The 20,655-nt window shown below is 44.7% G+C and overlaps 2 protein-coding genes across 2 annotated transcripts; both read right to left on the bottom strand.

Moving 5' to 3' along the window:
* Window positions 1-480: 480 nt before the first annotated feature.
* On the bottom strand, window positions 481-13,341 carry LOC139170708 (stomatin-like). Its single transcript, XM_070758197.1, has 7 exons — window positions 13,244-13,341; window positions 12,355-12,455; window positions 10,954-11,026; window positions 9,835-9,917; window positions 5,783-5,986; window positions 1,790-1,870; window positions 481-861 (listed from the first exon to the last, which is right to left on the bottom strand). Exons 1-7 carry the CDS (start codon window positions 13,296-13,298, stop codon window positions 709-711), a joined length of 750 nt encoding a protein of 249 aa, XP_070614298.1. The 5' UTR covers window positions 13,299-13,341; the 3' UTR covers window positions 481-708.
* A 1,774-nt stretch (window positions 13,342-15,115) lies between these two features.
* LOC139170707 (stomatin-like) lies at window positions 15,116-20,210 on the bottom strand. Its single transcript, XM_070758196.1, has 7 exons — window positions 20,136-20,210; window positions 18,326-18,429; window positions 17,373-17,445; window positions 17,055-17,137; window positions 16,527-16,730; window positions 15,519-15,653; window positions 15,116-15,385 (listed from the first exon to the last, which is right to left on the bottom strand). Exons 1-7 carry the CDS (start codon window positions 20,188-20,190, stop codon window positions 15,191-15,193), a joined length of 849 nt encoding a protein of 282 aa, XP_070614297.1. The 5' UTR covers window positions 20,191-20,210; the 3' UTR covers window positions 15,116-15,190.
* Between the last annotated feature and the right edge of the window lie 445 nt (window positions 20,211-20,655).

Here is a 20,655-nt window from a genome sequence, read left to right as displayed (position 1 = left end):
TAATCCATGCCTTTATAATTCCTGGACGTGACATCACACCTCAAAGAGCTGAGGCTGTGAATTAATACCTTCTACTCTGTAACTCTTCTCGCCTTTTCAGCATTCTTCTATAGTGATGATTTATCCACTGGCTTTCCAGTCTCATGTCTTCCTCACTTTCTGACTGGGACCACTCTCCCAATATCACCTCAACTCCCTCTAGTGGTTCCCCAGGCTCACTCCAGTCACTTTCAGCTTCACTCTCACTCTCAGCTTCCTCCTGGCTCAGGGTACCCAGAGGGCCCTGGCTCATCCTCCTCAGAATCTGACATGACCTGAAGTTGACTCACAACATGTGTTACTGCTGGGGAGAAACACAGCTGAGGTGCCGCAATCCACTCTGCCATCAGAGCCAACCAACAGCTGATAAACGGAGCATCCATTTCGCCCGAACTGGTAGAATCCCACCCCTGCTCTGAACTCACCACTACAGAGGACCAGCTGCCAAGATTATCTCTTTCTTTAAATTTTATTGGCGGTTGAGGGGAAGAGAGAAGCATAGAAACAATGACAAACGTTAAAAACAAACTAATACATCTACTCCTATTTATCTTCTAATGCGGCCGCGGAGTTTGAAGGACCCCGGTTTCTCCACAAAGCGACCTACATTCTGGAGAAACGGCTTCTGCTGATGGGCTTCCTATCTCCGTCCTTTCCTGCCGAACTCGGTTAAGGAAAGATGATAGTGGAGATGTGTGGGTTAGGTTGGGCACTGTCCGGTTTCAAGCAACGGATTTGGATGGAGGCGGGAGAGTCTTGAAGGAAGACGGCTGCCTCTTTTGCCAGCCTCTGTTGTGGCGACACACTCCCTGGGGAGACTACCTGGAAGGAAGGGAGTCACAGGTTCTTCAGGAAAGCATTTGGAAAGCCCTTGAAATGTTCCAAAGTGCTGGCTTTACCTGGCCTTCGCTTCTGCTGTTCCCAAAGTTGCAGAAGGTCTTTATCTATCTATCTACTTATCTGTCTGTCTGTCTGTCTAATCTATCTATCACTATTTTCCCTCTCCCTCTCTCTCTCTCCTTCCTACCGCTATCTACCACTATCTACCCCCTCTCTCTAACTGTATCTATATCATCTATTCATCCATCCATCTATATCATCTATCTATCTGTCTATCCAACCATCCATCCATCCATCCGTCTATCTACTTACCTGGCCTTCGCTTCTTCTATTCCCAAAGTTGCAGAAGGTCTTTATCTATGTATCTATGTATGTATCTATCTGTATGTATCTATCTATGTATGTATCTGTCTATCTATGTATGTATCTGTCTATCTATGTATCTATGTATCTATCTATCTATCTATCTATCTATCTATCTATCTATCTATCTTATCTAATCTAATCTAATCTAATCTATCTACCGATCTCTGTCTGTCTATCTGATTTATATGCCACCCCTCTCTGAGGACTCGGGGCAGCTTACAACATATAAAACAAACAAAATTCCTAAATCCAATTATTTAACTAAAAACTAACCAACTAAAAACCCCATTTCTTTCTTTTTTTAAAAAAACAGTGACTCTCATTCTAACAAATCAAACATGCATTCCATTCATGGGCAGGGGCTGATGTCTATTGTCCCCCAAACCTGTCAGCACAAGTGAGTGTTAGCTAAGTTAGATCTGCCCCAGCATATTGAGATGGAAATCCCCACAGCTGATAGAAGGGGGAGGATAGAACCAAACCGAGAGCGATAATGGGTTAAGAGTAAAGAATAAATTCAATGTCTGCACACTGACCCTCTTACATTTACTCGTGTCTTCACATTCTTGATCTCCACCTGTTCTACTCTGATTCCCCAGTCAACTGTGACATTGTTCAGCAGGACCTGGTGGAAAAAAAGGTACAGAGAAATATGGACCAGATAAGATGAGCAGAGATTTCCCAAACAAGAGGCACACGAATAAACTATCAAATGAGTTCTTTCCTGCAAAGTTTATTTCCCATCTTTATCATTTCTTAGGTAAGCTTGGGGAGTGGCCAATTAGCCCCAAGCCTACTCCCGAGGAGACCTACTCCCGAGTAGCCATTCCTGCCGTCTGGCAGTTCTGCGTGCTCGTGCCAACCTCCTCACTGTCTGACTCTGTTCCGTTTCGTGGCCTTCCGATAAATTCCGATATCCGGAAAATCACTTCTTTGATAATAAAACTCACTCTTTTTTAAAACTCGAGCAAATACATGAATGCAAACGCAGGGTTAAAAGTAGTATAGAAGCAGATTCTGTCTCATTTACAGCCAGCTTTAATCTGAACATAAGAAGAGCCATGCTGAATTGGGCCAAAACCCATCGAGTCCAGCATTCTGTGTAACACAGTGGCGCACCAATTGTCCATGGGGATCTTGAGCAGAAAGAGAAGGCAAAACCCTCCCTTTCCCTTGACCCCTAACAAATGGGACTCAAGAGAATCCTGCCTGCCTCAACCAACATAGAGGCGGCACTTGGACATCCGTTTCAGTAACCACCGATTTACTTGGCATCCATGAATCTGTCTAATCCTCCTTGAAGCTATCCAGGCTGATCTGGATGCGGGAAATGCACCAAACTCAGTCGTTATCTACATTCCTTAGATAACACCCATTCATTACTCTAAACATAAGCATTCACTCACTGAAAACTCTTGCTAGCACAGAAATCCAGCAGATTGTCTTTGCGAGGCAGAAATCAGGATTTTAGAACTTCTTTTCTTTTCTTATTTTTCCCAATATATTTTATTTATTTTATTATTTTATTTATTTTATTACTTAGATTTGTATGCCGCCCCTCTCTGAAGACTCTATTTTCTTAAAATAGACAAGACTGACGAACATACATTTAACATAGAAATGGGGTTGTATCTTCCCCACTTATTCTAGAAGTAAAATTTCAATACAGAAAAAAGAATACATTCAAAAAATACTTAAAATCAACTTATTACTTTAAATGAAAAGAAGAAATTTGTTTTACCTTATATAATAAATCTTCATACATAAACTAATTCCAACATAACTCTTAAATCATATCCCTACTTATGCAATTCTGTTATTCTTTTTACTTTTAGTATTTCTTCTTATTTATCCATATACAGTGGTACCTCAAGATACGAACCCCTCGTCTTACGAACAACTCGTGATATGAACCCGGGGTTCAGAAAAATTTTGCCTCTTCTTACGAACTTTTTTTGAGTTATGAACCGGCGTTCGGAGACAGCTGGGAAGCCGTGCGGCTGTTTTAAAAGGTGACAGCCGGGCGGCGGGGCTTCCCAGCAGCCTCCCGAACGCCGGTTCGTAACTTGAAAAAAGTTTGTAAGAAGAGGCAAAAAATTTTTGAACCCCGGATTCGGTTCGGGAGGTTGCTGGGAAGCCCCCCAGCCCGGCTGTGACCTTTTAAAACAGCCGCGCGGCTTCCCAGCTGTCGCCGAACGCCGAACGCGGAAGTTCGGCTTTTGCGTTCGGCTTCGGGAGACAGCTGGGAAGCCACGCGGCTGTTTTAAAAGGTCACAGCCACGCTGGGGGGCTTCCCAGCACCCCCCCGAACCCCGAACTTTTGCCGAACTTCCGGGTTCGGGGTTCGGGGGTGCTGGGAAGCCCCCAGCGCGGCTGTGACCTTTTAAAACAGCCGCGCTGGGGGCTTCCCAGCACCACCCCGAACCCCGAACTCGGAGGTTCGGCAAAAGTTCGGGGTTGGGGGGGTGCTGGGAAGCCCCACCGCCCAGCTGTCACCTTTTAAAACAAGGTGACAGCCGGGCGGCACCGGTTTTTTTGCGGGTTTTTTTTTTGGTTGCATGGATTAATTGACTTTACATTGTTTCCTATGGGAAACAATGTTTCGTCTTACAAACCTTTCGTCTTACGAACCTCCCCCGGGAACCAATTAAGTTCGTAAGACGAGGTTTGACTGTATACACTTTGTTCCATATCTCATAAAATTCTGTTTCCTCTTGATCTTTTAACCGTCTTGTCATCATATCCATTTCAGCGCAATCTAGTATTTTCTTAATGACTTCCTCTTCTTTGGGAATATTTTCCCCTTTCCAATTTTGCGCATACTCTATCCTGGCCGTGGTCAAAATATGAATAACTAGATGTAAAATTTCTTTCTTATATTTCTGATTAGTTATGCCCAGTAAATAAAATTCCGGGGTTATTTCTATCTCCTGTTTTATTATTTCTTTTATTATTCTTTCTATCATTTTCCAATAAAGCTTAACTTTACTACACATCCACCATTGATGATAATAGGTACCTATTTCTTTCTTACATTTCCAACATAATGGGGAGGTCTTAGGGAACATTTTCGCTGTCCACCAAATAGAACTTCTTTTCAAGCACACCCCAGTTTCTCGTCTCTTCCATGGAATGAATGTTCAGTCTCCACACCCCGTTTCCCACAACCCTTCCTTTATATTGCCTGGAAGTGACATCACACCTCAAAGAGCTAAGGTTGTGAATTAATACCTTTTACTCTGGATCTCCTCTCACTTTCTGGCCATTCTTCTATAGCGAGGGTTTATCCAATTGTTTTCCACTAACATGTCTTCCTCACTGTCTGACTGTGACCAATCTCCCAATGTCACATCAGCCCCCTCTGGCTCACTCTCACTCTCAGCTTCCTCCGGCAGCCCCCCTGGCCCAGGGTACCAAGAGGGGCCTGGTTCATCCTCTTCAGAATCAGACATGACCTGAGGTGGACAAGGAGCTCTCACAACAGACTCTAGTGCCAGGTGCCCAGGTCACCTGCACATCACCTTATCCACCTCATCTTGGACAGGACCAGCTACCAGCTGTACAGGCTGCTGGCAGGTCACAACAGAACTATCAGAAGTGAAGAAGCTTCTTGGATGAGAAGGGAAATGCCTTCAAAGAAAAACAAGTCCAGTTACCTCTTGGGAAAAAAGGACCTTTGGTCTATATAACTGTTCTGTCGAGGTCTCTGGTAGAATCCTCCCAAAAATTCACAGATACAAATGTCAGACACACACACGTTTGAAAATTCAAAACAATGTTTTTTATACCAAAAATCCAAATGAACTAAGCACTCTTTTTGTATAACAAAGAGCACTCGTCTCCAAACAAACTGGTAATTTGTACACGTCCCTTATCAGTTCTGTGATACTTAGCTTGCAGCTGTGAGGCAATTCACAGTCCTTCTTTCACAAAGTGAAACACACTTTGCTCTGGTTTAGTTTCAAAGCGGGGAAAAATCAGCACACAAAAAGTCAAAGTCAGTAAAGCAGGCACGAAACACAACGATCAGATAATCCTCCACAATGGCCAAACCCACAGGCTGCTCTTTATAGCAGCCTCACTAATGACTACAGCCCCACCCAACCACAGGTGGCCTCATTTTCTTTGATAATAATCTCTCAGTTGTTGCTGCCTATGCATCGCTCTCCGCATGCGTGGCTGTATCATTAACTCTTGTTCCGAATCCAAGGAAGAGCTAGATAATTGATCTCCTTCTGAGCTGTCTGTCACTCTCTCCTCCTCCCTGTCACTCATGTCTTCTTGGTCAGAGGAGCCTTCATCATCAGATTCCACCGGGAGCACAACAGGCCTGCGGCATGTGGATGTCTCCTCCACATCCACAGTCCTTGGGGCAGGAGCTGGGCCAGAGCTAACCACAACAATAACTATAGACACATTCACATATTCTATACTTATACTGATGGCAAGATTCTGTCTGTCGGCGAATAGCAGTCAAGAAACTATGGTGACGTAACTACACATGTTGTTCTTGGATCTTTAGGTCGGGCAGGTGTACCTGGATCTCCTTGGCAACTTTTTCTCGGTCAGAGATGAGGTAGGAGAGGGGGTGGGTCCCCAACGTATTCTTCATTAGGGCTTTGGCTAGAAGTTCGGTGGCCGCGTCTGCATTGGAGACCTTGGTTACGGAAAGCAAGGCATCTTGGACTCGGTAATAGACCACTCCATCTACATCAATGATCAGGGGATCTTTAGTAAAAATCTGCAGGAGAGACGGAAACAGGGGGGAAAGACCCCTTTTGTTTAATCGGCTTATTCACAAACCATCTCATTGCTGTAAAACGGTTTGTGAGTATACTATATAGGTCAGCGATGGGGAGCCTTTTTTGGTTTGTGTGCCAACAGGGAGGTGCAGAGGTGTTGCCCTCATGCGTGCCCACACCCATAATTCAATGTGGAGCCCCGACTCATGCATGTGTGCACCGCGCTGCCAACACAAAATGACACACCCGTTTATTGTTCTCCCCAGGCTTCAGTCTGTCTGGGAGTCTGGGGAGGACTAAAATGGCCTTCTTCACCCTCCCGGAGGTCCTCTGGAGGCTGGAAACGTTCCATTTGCCAACTTCCCGTTGGACCAGAAGTTCTCTCTCTCTCTCTCTCTCTCTCTCTCTCTCTCTCTCTCCCTCTCCCTCTCCCTCCCTCTCCCTCCCTCTCCTTCCCTCTCTCTCTCTCCCTCTCCCTCTCTCTCTTTCTCTCTCTCTCCCTCTCTCTCTCCCTCTCCCTCTCTCTTTGTCTCTTTCTCTCTCCCCCCCTCTCTCTTGCTCTCCCAAGGCTTCAGAGGCTTTCTAGGACTTAGTGTGGGTGAAAACAGCCTCCCACCCTGAGGCCCTCCGGTGGCTGGAAATTTTCTGTTTGCTGACTTCCAGTTGAAGTTATGTTTTTTTGCTCTCCCCAGGCTTCCGAGTCTTTTTAGGAGCCTGGGGAGGGTGAAAAGGGCTTCCCTCCATCCCCTGGAGGCCAGAAATGGCCCATTTCAAGTTGAGGCATTTCTCAACTTGAGCTCGCGTGCCTACCAATATGGCTCTGTGTGCCACTTGTGGCCTGTGTGCCGCAGGTTCACCCTCATGAATATTGGTAGTCCTCACCTGGCCAGTTGAAACAGCACTGAAAAAAAGAGACCACCTGGTGAAATCTACTTACTTTCCCTCCCAGTTTTGAAGTGCACAATCTGCTTGCATTGCTCAAGCGCACGCCACCATCGTGTGTGCTTTTTCACCCTCCGCGCATGCAAAGTTTTTGTGCATGCGCAGAGGGTTAAAAAAAAGAAAATGGCGGCATCCAGGCGGGTGGGCGGAGCCTCGTGATGCTGCTGCTACTGGTTTTCCATAACACCGGCGGCTACCGCCTACCGTTACATCTGAACCAGTAGCATTTCACCCCTGCTTAGGACCGTTTTTCAGCCTGACAACCGTCGTAGCATCCCCACGATTGAAATTCAGATGCTTGGCAACTGACTTGCTTTTATAACAGTGGCCAATCCTCTTTTTGCGACAAGCAAAATCAGATTCACTTAACGACCTGTATTAATAACTGAACAACGGCAACGGTTCACTTAACAACTGTGGCAAGAAACGTCATAATATGGGACAAAATTAAGAAACAAAGAAACAGAAGATTGACGGCAGGAAAAGACCTCCTGGTCCATCTAGTCTGCCCTTATACTATTTCCTGTATTTTATCTTAGGATGGATCTATGTTTATCCCAGGCATGTTTCAATTCAGTTCCTGTGGATTTACCAACCACGTCTGCTGGAGGTTTGTTCCAAGCATCTACTGCTCTTTCAGTAAAATAATATTTTCTCATGTGGTTTCTGATCTTTCAGATTGTGTCCTCTTTTCCTTGTGTTCACTTTCCTATTAAAAACACTTCCCTTCTGAACCTTATTTAACCCTTTCACATATTTAAATGTTTCGATCATGTCCCTCCTTTCCCTTATGCCCTCCAAGCTATACAGATGGAGTTCATGAAGTCATTCCTGATAAGATTTATGCTTAAGACATTCCACCGTTTTTGTAGCTCGTCTTTGGACCCGTTCAATTTTATCCACCTCTTTTTGTAGGTGAGCTCTCCAGAACTGGACACAGTATTATTCCAAATGGGGTCTCACCAGCGCTCTATACAGCGGGATCACTATCTCCCTCTTCCTGCTTGTTATACCTCTAGCTATGCAGCCAAGCATTCTACTCGCTTTCCCTACCGCCTGACCACAGTGTTGGGCTCAATTGTATAATCGTAAATCGAAGACGATGTGTAATTTGATTTTGAGGAGAAACACAGGTTTTTTTCATGCCTTTCTGATCATCATTCTTTGATTGTTCTATAGATCTCTGAAGCCACTAGCCAAAACAGAATTCTGTAGTTCCTGCTCCATTTCTGTCTAAAAAAAATAGCTTTCCCCTCTATTTTGACCTCTCACCCTCACCTCCTTTTATTTTATGTCTATCCCCTTTATCACCCATCTCAAATAGCAATTCACTTTAACCCGGGTTTAAATAAAAGCCAAGGTATCCTAGTTTAGACATCATATTAAAACCCAATGTTTGGTTTAATAAATCAGACCGGCTGATTTTAATGCAACACGCTAAATCCGAACAGAATAAACCTCATGGCACGTTTAACACGATGGCATGGATTGCGCCCTTGCCTTGCTTTTCAAGAAATTTCAATCTGCATTTATAAAAAGAGATGGAAATATCACCAAACTGGGGGAAAAAAATACCAAAAACAGAAAGGGGAGATGACGAAAAATATTGTTTGGAAAAACTCAACAGTAGCAAACGTAATCCGGTTAAGGGTTATTAGATTTCCAGACAGTTAAAACTCGAGTCAGCTGGAGCAGCAAACACAATCTGTTTAAGAGTTATTAGATTTCCGCCAGTTACTCTTGAATCAGCTCTAAAAGAACAATTATTGCCTCTTGTGCAAAGGGAAAAGCAGTGAATCTGGAAGAAAGCAAGACTTTGCCACACTGGACTTACAGGAGCCTATAAAACTTCCATCCATCCCCTTCGACAGAAGAAAATGTATCGTTAACATCAATAGCATCTATGTCTAACGATAGATAGATAGATAGATAGATAGATAGATAGATAGATAGATAGATACTGTAGATAGATAGATAGATAGATAGATGATAGATAGATAGATAGATAGATAGATAGATAGATAGAAAGATAGATAGATAGATAGATAGATAGAAAGAAAGATAGATAGATAGATAGATAGATAGATAGATAGATGATAGATAGATGGATAGATAGATAGAGAGAAAGAGAGAGAGACAGACAGACAGACAGAGGGGTAGATAGTGGTAGATAGCAGTAGGTAAGTAGATAAATGGATGGATGGATGGATAGACGGATAGATAGATGATATAGATGGATGGATCGATGGATTGAATAGATGATATAGATAGATAGATACAGTTAGAGAGAGGCGGGTAGATAGTGGTAGATAGCGGTAGGTAGGTAGAGAGAGAGAGGGAAGATGGCGGTAGGTAGGTAGGTAGAAAGAGAGACAGACAGACAGACAGACAGGGGTAGATAGTGGTAGATAGCGGTACATAAGTAGATAAATGGATGGATGGATGGATGGATAGACATAGATGATATAGATGGATGGATGGATGAATGGATAGATGAGATAGATAGATAGATAGATAGATAGATAGATAGATAGATAGATAGATAGAAAGATAGAGAGAGAGAGAGAGAGAGACAGACAGACAGACAGACAGACAGACAGACAGACAGATCCACGGGTGAAATCCAGCAGGCTCTGACAGGTTCTGGAAAATCAGTAGTGGAAATTTTGAATAGTTTGGAGAACTGGCAACTACCACTTCTGACTGGCTCCAGAGTGGGGTGGGGTGGAGATTTTTGCAGTATCCTTCCCCTGTCACACTCACCAAGCCACGCCCACCACTGGATAGATAGGATATAGAAAGAGAGGAAGATGTTAGAAGACCTAGGGAGAGGGACAGAGAGACAGACACACAAGACAGTTTACTATCTGAGGCTCCCAACTGAAGAACGAGAGGAAACACTCACTTCCTGGAATGGCAGTTCAGTTGTTTTCAACCTCATGTCGACTTTGGTCAGAGTGTCTGTGCAGGGCAGAATGATATAAACCCCTTGGGGAAAAGAAATGACATGGCCATCAAAATAAAAATCTATGCCTCCACACGAACCCCCACAAAACAAATCAACCACATGAAGAAAAGATTTCAGGCACCTCGCCTTTTTTGGTTAACCCCTCCCCCCAAGAAAACCTGTCAACTGGGACTTTGAACATTGGAAAAAAAGAAAAACCTTTAGAATCAATACCGGGATCCTGTTTTGTCAGTCTTAGCAACTTTAAGGTAGGTGGACTTCAACTCCCAGAATTTCCTAGGCTGTCTGTACTGTATGTCAGTCCATCCGTCCATCAATCAATCAATCAATCCATCCATCCATTCTCTATCTATTTATCTATCTATCTATCTATCTATCTATCTATCTATCTATCTATCTGCTCTCTCTCTCTCTCTCTCTATCTATCTATATCATCTCTGTGTATCATTCTATCATCTATCTATCTATCTATCTATCTGCTCTCTCTCTCTCTCTCTCATCTATCTATCTATCTATCTATCTGATCTCTCTCTCTCTCTCTATCTATCTATCTCTATCATCTCTGTGTATCATTCTATTATCTATCTATCTATCTATCCATCCATCCATCCATCCATCCATCCATCCATCTATCTATCTATCTATCTATCTATCTATCTCTCATCTCTGTGTATCATTCTATCATCTATCTATCTATCTATCTATCTATCTATCTGATCTCGATCTCTCTCTATCTATCTATCTCTATCATCTCTGTGTATCATTCTATCATCTATCTATCTATCTATCTATCTGATATCTCTCTCTATCATCTATCTATCCGATCCCTCTGATCTATCTATCTATCTATCTATCTATCTATCTATCTATCTATCTATCTATCTATCTATCATCTATTATCTTTGAAGTCCACAAATGTCTCGAAGTTCACCAGCCAACTTTCTTGTTTACCAACCAGAAATGTTGGGTTTGATTATGGTCGTTAAGCTGAAGATGACCTGTCATTGTGAGAATTTAACTCAATGCACCCCAAGACTTCCGTCGAACTACACTCACCTGCTCCTCTGGAGACATTTTTCCGTACATGTCCGAATCTCAGGATGACCGGTTCTTCGTACTCGGTGACAATCTGAAACAAGGAATTCCGTTGCATGTTTCAGCTTAATTTTGTACTTCACTTGTAACATCCCAAAGACGGGGCAGAGTGTGAAAAAGGAGGAAAATAAAAAGGGAGAGAGAGAAACTATTAAAACAGATTAACTAATGAAAATGAGACATCGAAAAGAGGCAGAACCAATGTGGCACACTGCTCCAGTAGTGGCACACCGATTGTGCAGCTCTGGTGCGATAGCTTCGGGCTGTTTTTAGAAACAGAAACATAGAAGACTGACAGCAGAAAAAGACCTCATGGTCCATCTAGTCTGCCCTTATACTATTTCCTGTATTTTATCTTAGGATGGATATATGTTTATCCCAGGCATGTTTAAATTCAGTTACAGTGGATTTACCAATTACGTCTGCTGGACGTTTGTTCCAAGGATCTACTACTCTTTCAGTAAAATAATATTTTCTCATGTTGCTTTTGATCTTTCCCCCAACTAACTTCGGATTGTGTCCCCTTGTTCTTATGTTCACTTTCCTATTAAAAACACTTCCCTCCTGAACCTTATTTAACCCTTTAACATATTTACATGTTTTGATAATGTCCCCCCTTTTCCTTCTGTCCTCCAGACTATACAGATTGAGTTCATGAAGTCTTTCCTGATACGTTTTATGCTTAAGACCTTCCACCATTCTTGTAGCCCGTCTTTGGACCCGTTCAATTTTGTCGATATCTTTTTGTAGGTGAGGTCTCCAGAACTGAACACAGTATTCCAAATGTGGTCTCACCAGCGCTCTATATAAGGGGATCACAATTGCTGGTCTGTGCATGCCACCATCTTTTAAAAAATATTTTTTTGCTATTTTTGGCTCTCTGAGCATGCACAGAAGCCAAACCACTCTGGGGATGCATGTGTGCATACAAAAACATCACAATTCACATGCAGCGCACTGGTAAGAACCACCTCTGCTGGAAGTTCATTCCAAGCATCTATTACTCTTTCAGTAAAATAATATTTTCTCACGTTGCTTCTGATCTTTCCTCCAACTAACCTCAGATTGTGCCTCCTTGTTCTTGTGTTCACTTTCCTATTAAAAACACTTCCCTCCTTATTTAACACACTTAAATGTTTCAATCATGTCCCCCCTTTTCCTTCTGTGCTCCAGACTATACAGATTGAGTTCATGAAGTCTTTCCTGACAAGTTTTATGCTTAATTCCTTCCACCGTTTTTGTAGCATATTTCAGGGTCTAACAAGTATTATGGCAGGATGTCAGCTCTCCCAACCTTTTTGCAGCAATTGACTGGAGTTTATCAATGCCCATGATATTCAAGAATAATTAGTTTTATGTTACCTGTAAGCACAAGCAGACAGAAATGGGGAAAGTCATGAGGATGCACAGAACGGACAAGACCAACAGGAACAATTCTCCCCGAGCCAAATTATCTTCTGGGTCTTTGGGGGCGAGAGAAAGTGGGGAAAGAGAAACAGAAATTCATGTTTCTGGAATCTGGAGGTATTCAAGCATCTTATCAAATAATAGGAGGTTTGCTTGGTGCTCTTTGAGCTGGTTAGTTTCCTGGCGGAAATTTCATTAGCCAAAATAGGCAACATCATCAGTGCTTAAAAGGAGGGGAGTTTATGGAGAGGAGGAAGAGGAGGAAAATAATAATAATAATAGAGTATTATTATTTTGCAGGGAGGAGGAGGAGGTGGTGGAGAGAAGAGGAGGAGGAGGAGAAGGAGAAGAAGAATGGAGGAAGAGGAAGAGGAGAAGAAGAGAGAAGGAGGAGGAGGAGGAGGAGGAGGAGAAGAAGAAGAAGAAGAAGAAGAAGAAGAAGAAGAAGAAGAAGAAGAAGAAGAAGAAAGTGGAGGAGGAGGAGGGGAGGAGGGGGAGGAGGAAGAAGAAGGAGGAGAGGAAGAAGAAGAGGAGGAGAAGAAGAGGGAAGGGAAGAGATGAGAAGAACGACTGTGGGATCCTTGGCGCCCTCTGAATTTGGTCTCTTACAAGACGATTTACGACCCAACTGGATCAGTAATCCAATGGAATGGGGCTTGTGCAGGAGAGGGGGAGAGGAACAGAAAGCGGGGGAGGACCGTGGGGTCCTCGGCGCTCTCTAAGCTTAGTTGCTGCCCCTCCTGTCCGCTCCCTCCGTGCCAAAAGTCACCGGTTCCCCAGCCCCCTACCCCCGTTCCACCCACGGAATGAGTATCTCTGCACCGCCGCTCGCCCTGGTTCTTGCCTTTAAACATTTCGGATCCCATCGTGTCTTCGGACTTCTTGAGAGGCGCCGGCATGGCTCGGCTCGCTCTTAGCGCTCCGGAGGCGCTCAAGGAAGACACCCACCACCACCACCCCGCGCTCCACCAGCCCCCTCCCCGGCTGTGGAGGCGACGCGGGCGGCGGTTGCCGGGCCGCCAACGCTCGACTCTGGCGTTCCTCGCTTCAGCCTGCGCCTTTACGCACGGAGAGCTCTCCAAGCGCCCCCGGTCAGTTCCCCGGTTTTGTGACCGGCAAAACTCCGCGTGGGGAAGAGAATGCTTGCAGCGCAGGGTTGAACTAACTGCGGGGTTCTTGGCTCTTGCTCAGCTGTTGCCTTGCAGATGTTTCATTACTGAACTAGGCAACATCATCAGTATTAGAACGGAATGGATTTTGCGGAAAGGAGAACTGGGGGTTCCTTGGCGCTCTCTGAGCTGATTACAGTAGTTTTCTTGGAGACGTTTCATAACCAAACTAAGTAATATCATCAGTGCTATTAGGAAGTGGGATTTGAGAAGAAGAGGAGGACTGTGGGGTCCTTGGTGCTCTCCGAGCTGGCTTGTTTCCTTGCAGACGTTTCATAACCCAACTATGTAACATCATCAGTGTTGGAAGGGAATGGATTTATGGAGAAGAGGAAGAGGACTGTGAGGTCGTTGGTGTTCTCTGGACGATGGTTTTCTTGCGGATGTTTCTCTACCCAACTAGGTCACATCTTCAGCGCTGGGAGCAACCCAACTTCCCTTTGAGCACTGATGACATTACTTAGAATGAAGAGAAGGATAGGATAGGATAGGATAGGACAGGACAGGACAGGACACGACAGAAATTGGAATAGAAGAGAAGATAATTTGGAAAAAAATTGGATTGGAATGGAATGGAATGGAATAGGAATACGAATAGAAGAAATGTTGGAATGAAGAATAGAATAGAATAAACAGAATAAATAAAGAATAGAATAAATAGAATAAAGAATAGAATAGAATAGAATAGAATGGAATGGAATAGAATTCTTTATTGGCCAAGTGTGATTGGACACACAAGGAATTTGTCTTTGGTACATCTGCTCTCAGTAAAAGAAAAGATACGTTCGTCAAGAATCATAAGGCACAACACTTAATGATAGTCCGGGTACAAATAAGCAATCCAATCATATTAAGAACCGGTCAGTATAAATCGTAAGGATACAAGTGACAAAGTTACAGCCCTAGGGTCCTTTGTGGGAGGAGATGGGCGATGGGAACAATGAGAAGATTAATAGTAGTGCAGACTTAGTGAATAGTTTGACAGCGTTGAGGGAATTATCTGTTTAGCCGAGTGATGGCATTTAGGGGAAAACCCGTTCTTGTGTCTAGTTGTGGAACTAGGGCTGCCTGCACACCGCCCTGACACTTTTACAAGTTGAGTTGTGCAAGCCCCCCACAACTCATGCGACCTGGTACCCTTCTCTTCCCCTTCATTCCCCCCCCCAAAAGTGGACAGTGGTGAGACTGATGTTGTACAAGCACAAGTGTTTTTATTTGAAGGGCTTGGATGAAAGACAGTAGCTGGTTCTCTCTCTCTTTCTCTTTATTTCTCTCTTTCTCTCTTTCTCTCTTTCTCTCTTTCTCTCTTTCTCTCTTTCTCTCTTTTCTCTCTTTCTCTCTTTCTCTCTTTCTCTCTTTCTCTCTTTCTCTCTTTCTCTCTTTCTCTCTTTCTCTCTTTCTCTCTTTCTCTTTTTCTCTCTTTCTCTTTTTCTTTCTCTTTCTCTCTCTTGATTTTTTTTCTTTCTCTCTCTCTCTCTCTTTCTCTTTTTCTCTCTTTCTCTTTTTCTTTCTCTTTCTCTCTCTTGATTTTTCTTTCTTTCTCTCTCTCTCGCTCTCTTTCTCTTTCTCTCTTCTTGTTCTCTCCTGTTCTCTTCTCTTGACGCCCCTCTTCTTCAGTGCGGCTACTGCTTCATGGAGGTAAAACCATTCAGGAAATCCAAAGGAAGAGGGAAGATGATGGTGGAATTCTTCTCGGCGGCAATGGTGGTCAGCGTTTGCAGGTAGCGCAGCTGGAGGGCCGCAGGGCTCTCGCAGATGATCACGGCGGCCTTTTGCAGAGCCCGCGAGGCGTTCATTTCGCCCTCCGCTGCAATCACCTAGAAGGAAGGACAATGGCTTGAATGCCAGCAGATAGGGCTCCATGTGTCACCTGTGGCAGCCATGCCATCGGTTCGCCATCACTGACCTAGACCATCCACCTCGAAAAATCAAAGAAGCATCATTTCCCACCTTAGCCTTGGCTTCTCGAGCAGCTTCGGCTTCTGCCGCCATGGCTCTATGGAGCTGAGCAGGTAACTTCACATCCTTGATCTCCACAAGCTCCACCTTGATGCCCCAGTTATCTGTAGCCCTGTCCAGGGTGATCTGTAAAAAGAAAAGGGAGGGAGGGAGGGAGGAAGGAAGGGTGGAAGGAAGGAAGGAAGAATAGAGATAGAATAGAATAGAATAGAGAAAAATGAAAGGAGGGAGTAAGAATAGTAAGGAGAGAAAAAAGGGAAGGAAAGAAAGAAAGAAAGGAGGGAAGGAAGAGGAAGGAAGGAAATAGAAGGAAGGAAGGAGACAAAAGGAGATGGAAGGAAGGAAGGAAAAAGAAAGAGGAAAAAGAAAGGAAGGACAGGAGGAAGGAAAGAATAGAAAGGGAGGGTGGAAGGTAGATAGATAGATAGATAGATAGATAGATAGATAGATAGATAGATAGGCAGGCAGGCAGGCAGGCAGGCAGGCAGGCAGGCAGGCAGGCAGGCAGGCAGGCAGGCAGGCAGGCAGGCAGCCAGGCAGGCAGGCAGGCAGGCAGGCAGGCAGGCAGACAACAATAGGAAGGAAGGAAAAGGGAGGAAGGAAGGAAGGAAATAAAGGTCACTCCCCCACACAAGACCATCCACAAGACCCTCCACCTGAGATGACTCCTCCATCACAAGACCTCCTGACCACACGAAGGCCTTATATAAGCAGAAGGACACCAACATCCCCTAAACGCCGCTGAAGATGTCACCCAGACTGGTAAGGAAATGTTTGGAAACTCACTCACCCAACAAGCTCAGAGAACACCCCTCCAGCCTCATCCCAGACCCAGCGATGGATATCCGCCAACACACATACATCCAGGAGACCACCAAGAATGAGGTGGGCTCAACTGGGAAGAGACATCAGCATTTCCGCATATCACACCTAGAACTGACCTCGGTTAGCTCTGAATCCCTGTCAAAGAAGCTGCTGGGGCTTGGGGCTTTCCCGAACCTGCATGTTTTGGGCGATCTCCTCTCGATCGGAGAGGATCTGAGACAGGTCCTTGGTTCCCAAGGCATTCCTCAGGGTGGTTTGAGCCAGGAGCCGGGTGGCCGGGTCCACGTGGAGAATGTTTGCGACGGAAAGGATCGCGTTGCAAACTCGATAATAAACAACGCCGTCCACCATGATCGTCACCGAATCTTTGGTAAGAATCTAGAAGAGGACAGCCGGGGGGGGGGGGGGGGGGGAGAGCGAAAAGTATTTGAGGATAGTCCTCCATTTATGACCGCAACCAAAATTTTTGTTGCCAAGTGAGAAATTTTGTTAAGTTCCATTAAAAGGAAAAAGAAACATATAACATATAAAACACAATAAGACAATAATATAAATTGGAGTGAAAAAAAGAATGGGAAAAAAGAATGAAAGAGATATTAAGAATAAAGGAAATAAAGTAAGAAAGGTAAGAACAAGATTCCATTAAAAGAAATGGAATCGAATTGTGGTCGTTTAGTCGAGGCGCGCCCATAGAGTACTCACCTCTTGGGGCGCTATATCAAACGATATCGTTCTCATATCCACTGGCATCGCGTGATCTAGGACAGGCAAAATAAAATAGATTCCTGCAAGGCAGGTGAAAAAAATGCATTAGGATCCTTAGACGGCGAGGAATAGATCTATCCTAGTCTCCCTTAATTTTCAAATTTAGCAAAAACAAAACAAAACACCCAACATGTGACATATATGTATATATAATAAAAATTAAAATTAAAAAAAAAGTCCTATGGATTGCTATCCAACACATTCCTTCTAAACAATCACAGCTCTAAAGGACTTTGGGGGACATACATAACTTACCAGGGCCTTTTGACCCCCCTTTTCGTATATGGCCCAGCCTAAAAATGACCAGGCGTTGATACTGCATCACAACCTGCAATGGGAAAACAGACATAGTTTAACTCCCTTCTCCAAACCTTCACAGCCGTATTCATGCTGTTTGTATAATATTCAGTGCAGCCTGCTCTGTATGGTATGGCAGAATAAGATTCATCAAGGGAGGGAGAGAGGGAGAGAAGGAGGGAGAAGGAAGGCAGGAAGGAAGGAAGGAAGGAATGAAGGAAAGAAGGAAGGAAAGAAAGAAAGAAGGAAGGAAAGAAGGAAGGAAGGAAAGAAAGAAACAAAGAAAGAAAGAAGGAAGGAAGGAAGGAAGGAGATGGGAAAAGAAAGGGAGGGAAAGAGAGAGAGAAGGAAAGAAAGGAAGGAAATTGGGAAGGTGGGGAAAAGAGGGAGGAAAGAAGGAAAGAGATGGGAAGAGAAGGGGAGGGAAGGAGGAAGGGATGAAAAGAGAGAGATAAGGGAAAGAAAGAGATGGGAAGAAAAAGGGAGGGAAGGATGGAGGGAGGGTGGAAAGAAGGTGAGAGAGAAGGGAAGGGAGGTGGGGAGGAGAGTGGGAGGAAAGAAGGAAAAGAAAGAGAAGGGAAGAAGAAAGGGAGGGAAGGAGAAAACAAGGGAGGAAAGAGGTAAAGGAAGGAAATGAGAAGAGAAAGGGAGGGAAGGAGAGAGCGAGGGAGGAAGGAAAGGAGGAGAGTTATACGGGAAGGAAGATGGGAAGAGAAAGGCGGGGAGGAGGGAGGAAGGAAGGAAGAATGAAAGAGATGGGAAGAAAAGAGAAGGAAGGAAATGGGAAGAAGGAAGGGAGGAAGGAAATGGAAAGAGAAAGGGAGGGAAGGAGGAAGGGAGGAAAGACATGGGAAGGAAGAAAGAGGAGAAGGAAATAGATGGGAGGAAGGATTCCAAAGATCTATTATTACCTGTATGGACATCCAGATGGTTAGGGGAAAAGTTAAAATGACAAATATGTGCATTAGGATAATGAGGATCCATTCACACAGGCTGTAGTTTTCCTCGAAGTTCTCTGAAAGGAGAGGGGGGGCAGAAATTCATTCATTCATTCATGTTTTCGTCTCTGTTTTTTTCTTCTGCTTTTGAGCCACTTGCTTGCAGTTTTCTTGGCCAGAAGAACTCCGAGGCGGCTTGCCATGGCCTGCTTCCTAGGGCTGAACGAAAGTGACTGGCCCAGACAAGGTCACTCGAGCCTGCCTTTGTATCTATGGCAAAGCTAGAACTCCCAGGCCCCTGGTTTCTATCCTGCAGAGTTTTGGGAGGGGGCGCTAAACCGCCGACACCAAACCGGTTCTTCGTGCTTTTCGGGTCTCAGATAAATTATACACGTCCTGCCTGCAAATGTTCTCGCAGGCTTGCAAAGCTTCCGCCAAGTGTTGCTTCATCCATTTCGTGGAAAAAGTCCCCAAGCTCATGCGCCTTAGCCGTGCCTACATTTGCGCGACATGCTTAAAACCAGCAACCTGATTTCATCTCCCCACACACCTTCCCAACCTCTAGTGGTTTTCCCCAAGTACAGGAAACAACGGCCGTTTGAGTTATGTTCCCTGCCTTTGTGGGTCGCGACTTATTTATTTATTTATTTATTTATTTACTTACTTACTTACTTACTTACTTACTTACTTACTTACTTACTTACTTACTTACTTACTTATTTTGTCCAATACACAATGAGGGTTTTAGTTGGTATATATATATATATATATATATATATATATATATATATATATATATATATTTGTTTTCGTAAATTTTCACAGGTATATGTATGTAGATTGTTCTGAGTTCGGGTTTTGCCCTGTGTAATATTTTGCATGTTTATGCGACGTTTCGGTGAAATCACATTCACCATCATCAGGCTGAAGTTTCCAAGCTTCGTGCATTTTACAACAGCACGAAGCTTGGAAACTTCAGCCTGATGATGGTGAATGTGATTTCACCGAAACGTCGCATAAACATGCAAAATATTACACAGGGCAAAACCCGAACTCATATTTGTTTTCGTAGATTTTCACGGGTACAGGTATGACGGTCTTGGTATATTCGGGTTTCTTCCCGTGTAGGATTTGGAAATTTCTGGCGACGTTTCGACGAGGTCTCACTCGTCATCTTCAGGCTGGTGTTTCTGTCCTTGTTCTCAGGCTGTTCTCTTCGCCTGAGAACAAGGACAGAAACACCAGCCTGAAGATGACGAGTGAGACCTGAGGCAAAACAGTGTGGGTTGTTTGTTTGTTTGTTTGTTTATTGTTTATTTATTTATTATTTCTGTGCGGGACTGCCGCTCAGACACTATACTTTTCCGCCCCCCCCCAAAAAATTAGAGGGAACACTGACTAATAATAATAATAATAATAATAATAATAATAATAATAATAATAATAATAATAATAATAATAATAAACCCATGGGTCCCATAGAATCGGCCAAGCATGCAAGGGAGACAAAGCCCAACCACCCAGCCCGAACATGCAAGGGAGACAAAGCCCAACCACCCAGCCCGAAAAAGTGGTTAGCCTATCCTCTGAGTCCCCCTCTAGTGGCGGCGCTCTGCACTGGCTCAGGAGCTCGCCGCGCCCAATCCACGGGCTATTAAAGCTGGAAATCAGAACAGCCAGGAAAAGATTTCAGAAGAAACACAACTCCAGCAGGAGAGCGAGCGGGGCAAAACGAGGACACACATAGAGAAAGAGAGACCCCGGGCGGATCGGTGGGTCTCACCCTCCAAATTCAGAGCGTCTGGATTCCTCTGGGTGTCTCTTTCCGCCTCACCCATAAGACCCACCGCGCTGTTGCCCAGGTTGGCGGGTGGCGGGTGGGGGGAAGCAACTGAAAAGAGGCCCCCACGCGCGGCATCCCCCACGCGGCCGGTTGCTGCTCCATCGCTCGCTCGCTCGCGCGGCGCGGATGCCAACCTCCGTTGCGCTGCGCCCTGGCGGCCGAACCTAAGGAGGATTCACTTGGGTGTGCGCGTTCCCACCACGACCCGTCCAGCCGCCTCGGGCTTTGAGTAGCGACGGTGTGCGCCTCCCTCCTTCCTGTTTCTTTCCCTTCTTCTCTCTCTTCCTTCCCATGTCTTTCCTCCCTCCCCTCCCTCTTTTCTCCTGTCTTCCTTCTTCCCTCCCTCCTTCCTTCCCTCTCTTTCTCTTCCCTTCTCCTTCCTTCCTTCTTCCCTCCCTCCATTTCTCTTCCCTTGTCCTTCCTTTCTTCTTCCCTTCTCCACCCTCCCGCCCTTTCCCTT

Source organism: Erythrolamprus reginae, chromosome 8 (assembly GCF_031021105.1).
Source record: "Erythrolamprus reginae isolate rEryReg1 chromosome 8, rEryReg1.hap1, whole genome shotgun sequence".
Taxonomy (NCBI): Eukaryota; Metazoa; Chordata; class Lepidosauria; order Squamata; family Dipsadidae; genus Erythrolamprus; species Erythrolamprus reginae.
This window is presented reverse-complemented; position numbering and strand designations above follow the sequence as displayed.

What these genes read in the sequence shown, in the direction of transcription:
- LOC139170707 (XM_070758196.1), bottom strand. Translation starts at nt 20,190, where the DNA reads ATGGGTGAGGCGGAAAGAGACACCCAGAGGAATCCAGACGCTCTGAAT. An exon ending in AGGGGGGTCAAAAGGCCCTG is followed by an intron (nt 17,138 to 17,372) that starts GTAAGTTATGTA and finishes CCTGCCTTGCAG; the next exon opens with GAATCTATTTTATTTTGCCT. An exon ending in TTGATATAGCGCCCCAAGAG is followed by an intron (nt 16,731 to 17,054) that starts GTGAGTACTCTA and finishes GTCCTCTTCTAG; the next exon opens with ATTCTTACCAAAGATTCGGT.
- LOC139170708 (XM_070758197.1), bottom strand. Translation starts at nt 13,298, where the DNA reads ATGCCGGCGCCTCTCAAGAAGTCCGAAGACACGATGGGATCCGAAATG. An exon ending in AAATGTCTCCAGAGGAGCAG is followed by an intron (nt 9,918 to 10,953) that starts GTGAGTGTAGTT and finishes CTTTTCCCCAAG; the next exon opens with GGGTTTATATCATTCTGCCC. An exon ending in ATGTGAAGACACGAGTAAAT is followed by an intron (nt 862 to 1,789) that starts GTAAGAGGGTCA and finishes CCTTCCTTCCAG; the next exon opens with GTAGTCTCCCCAGGGAGTGT.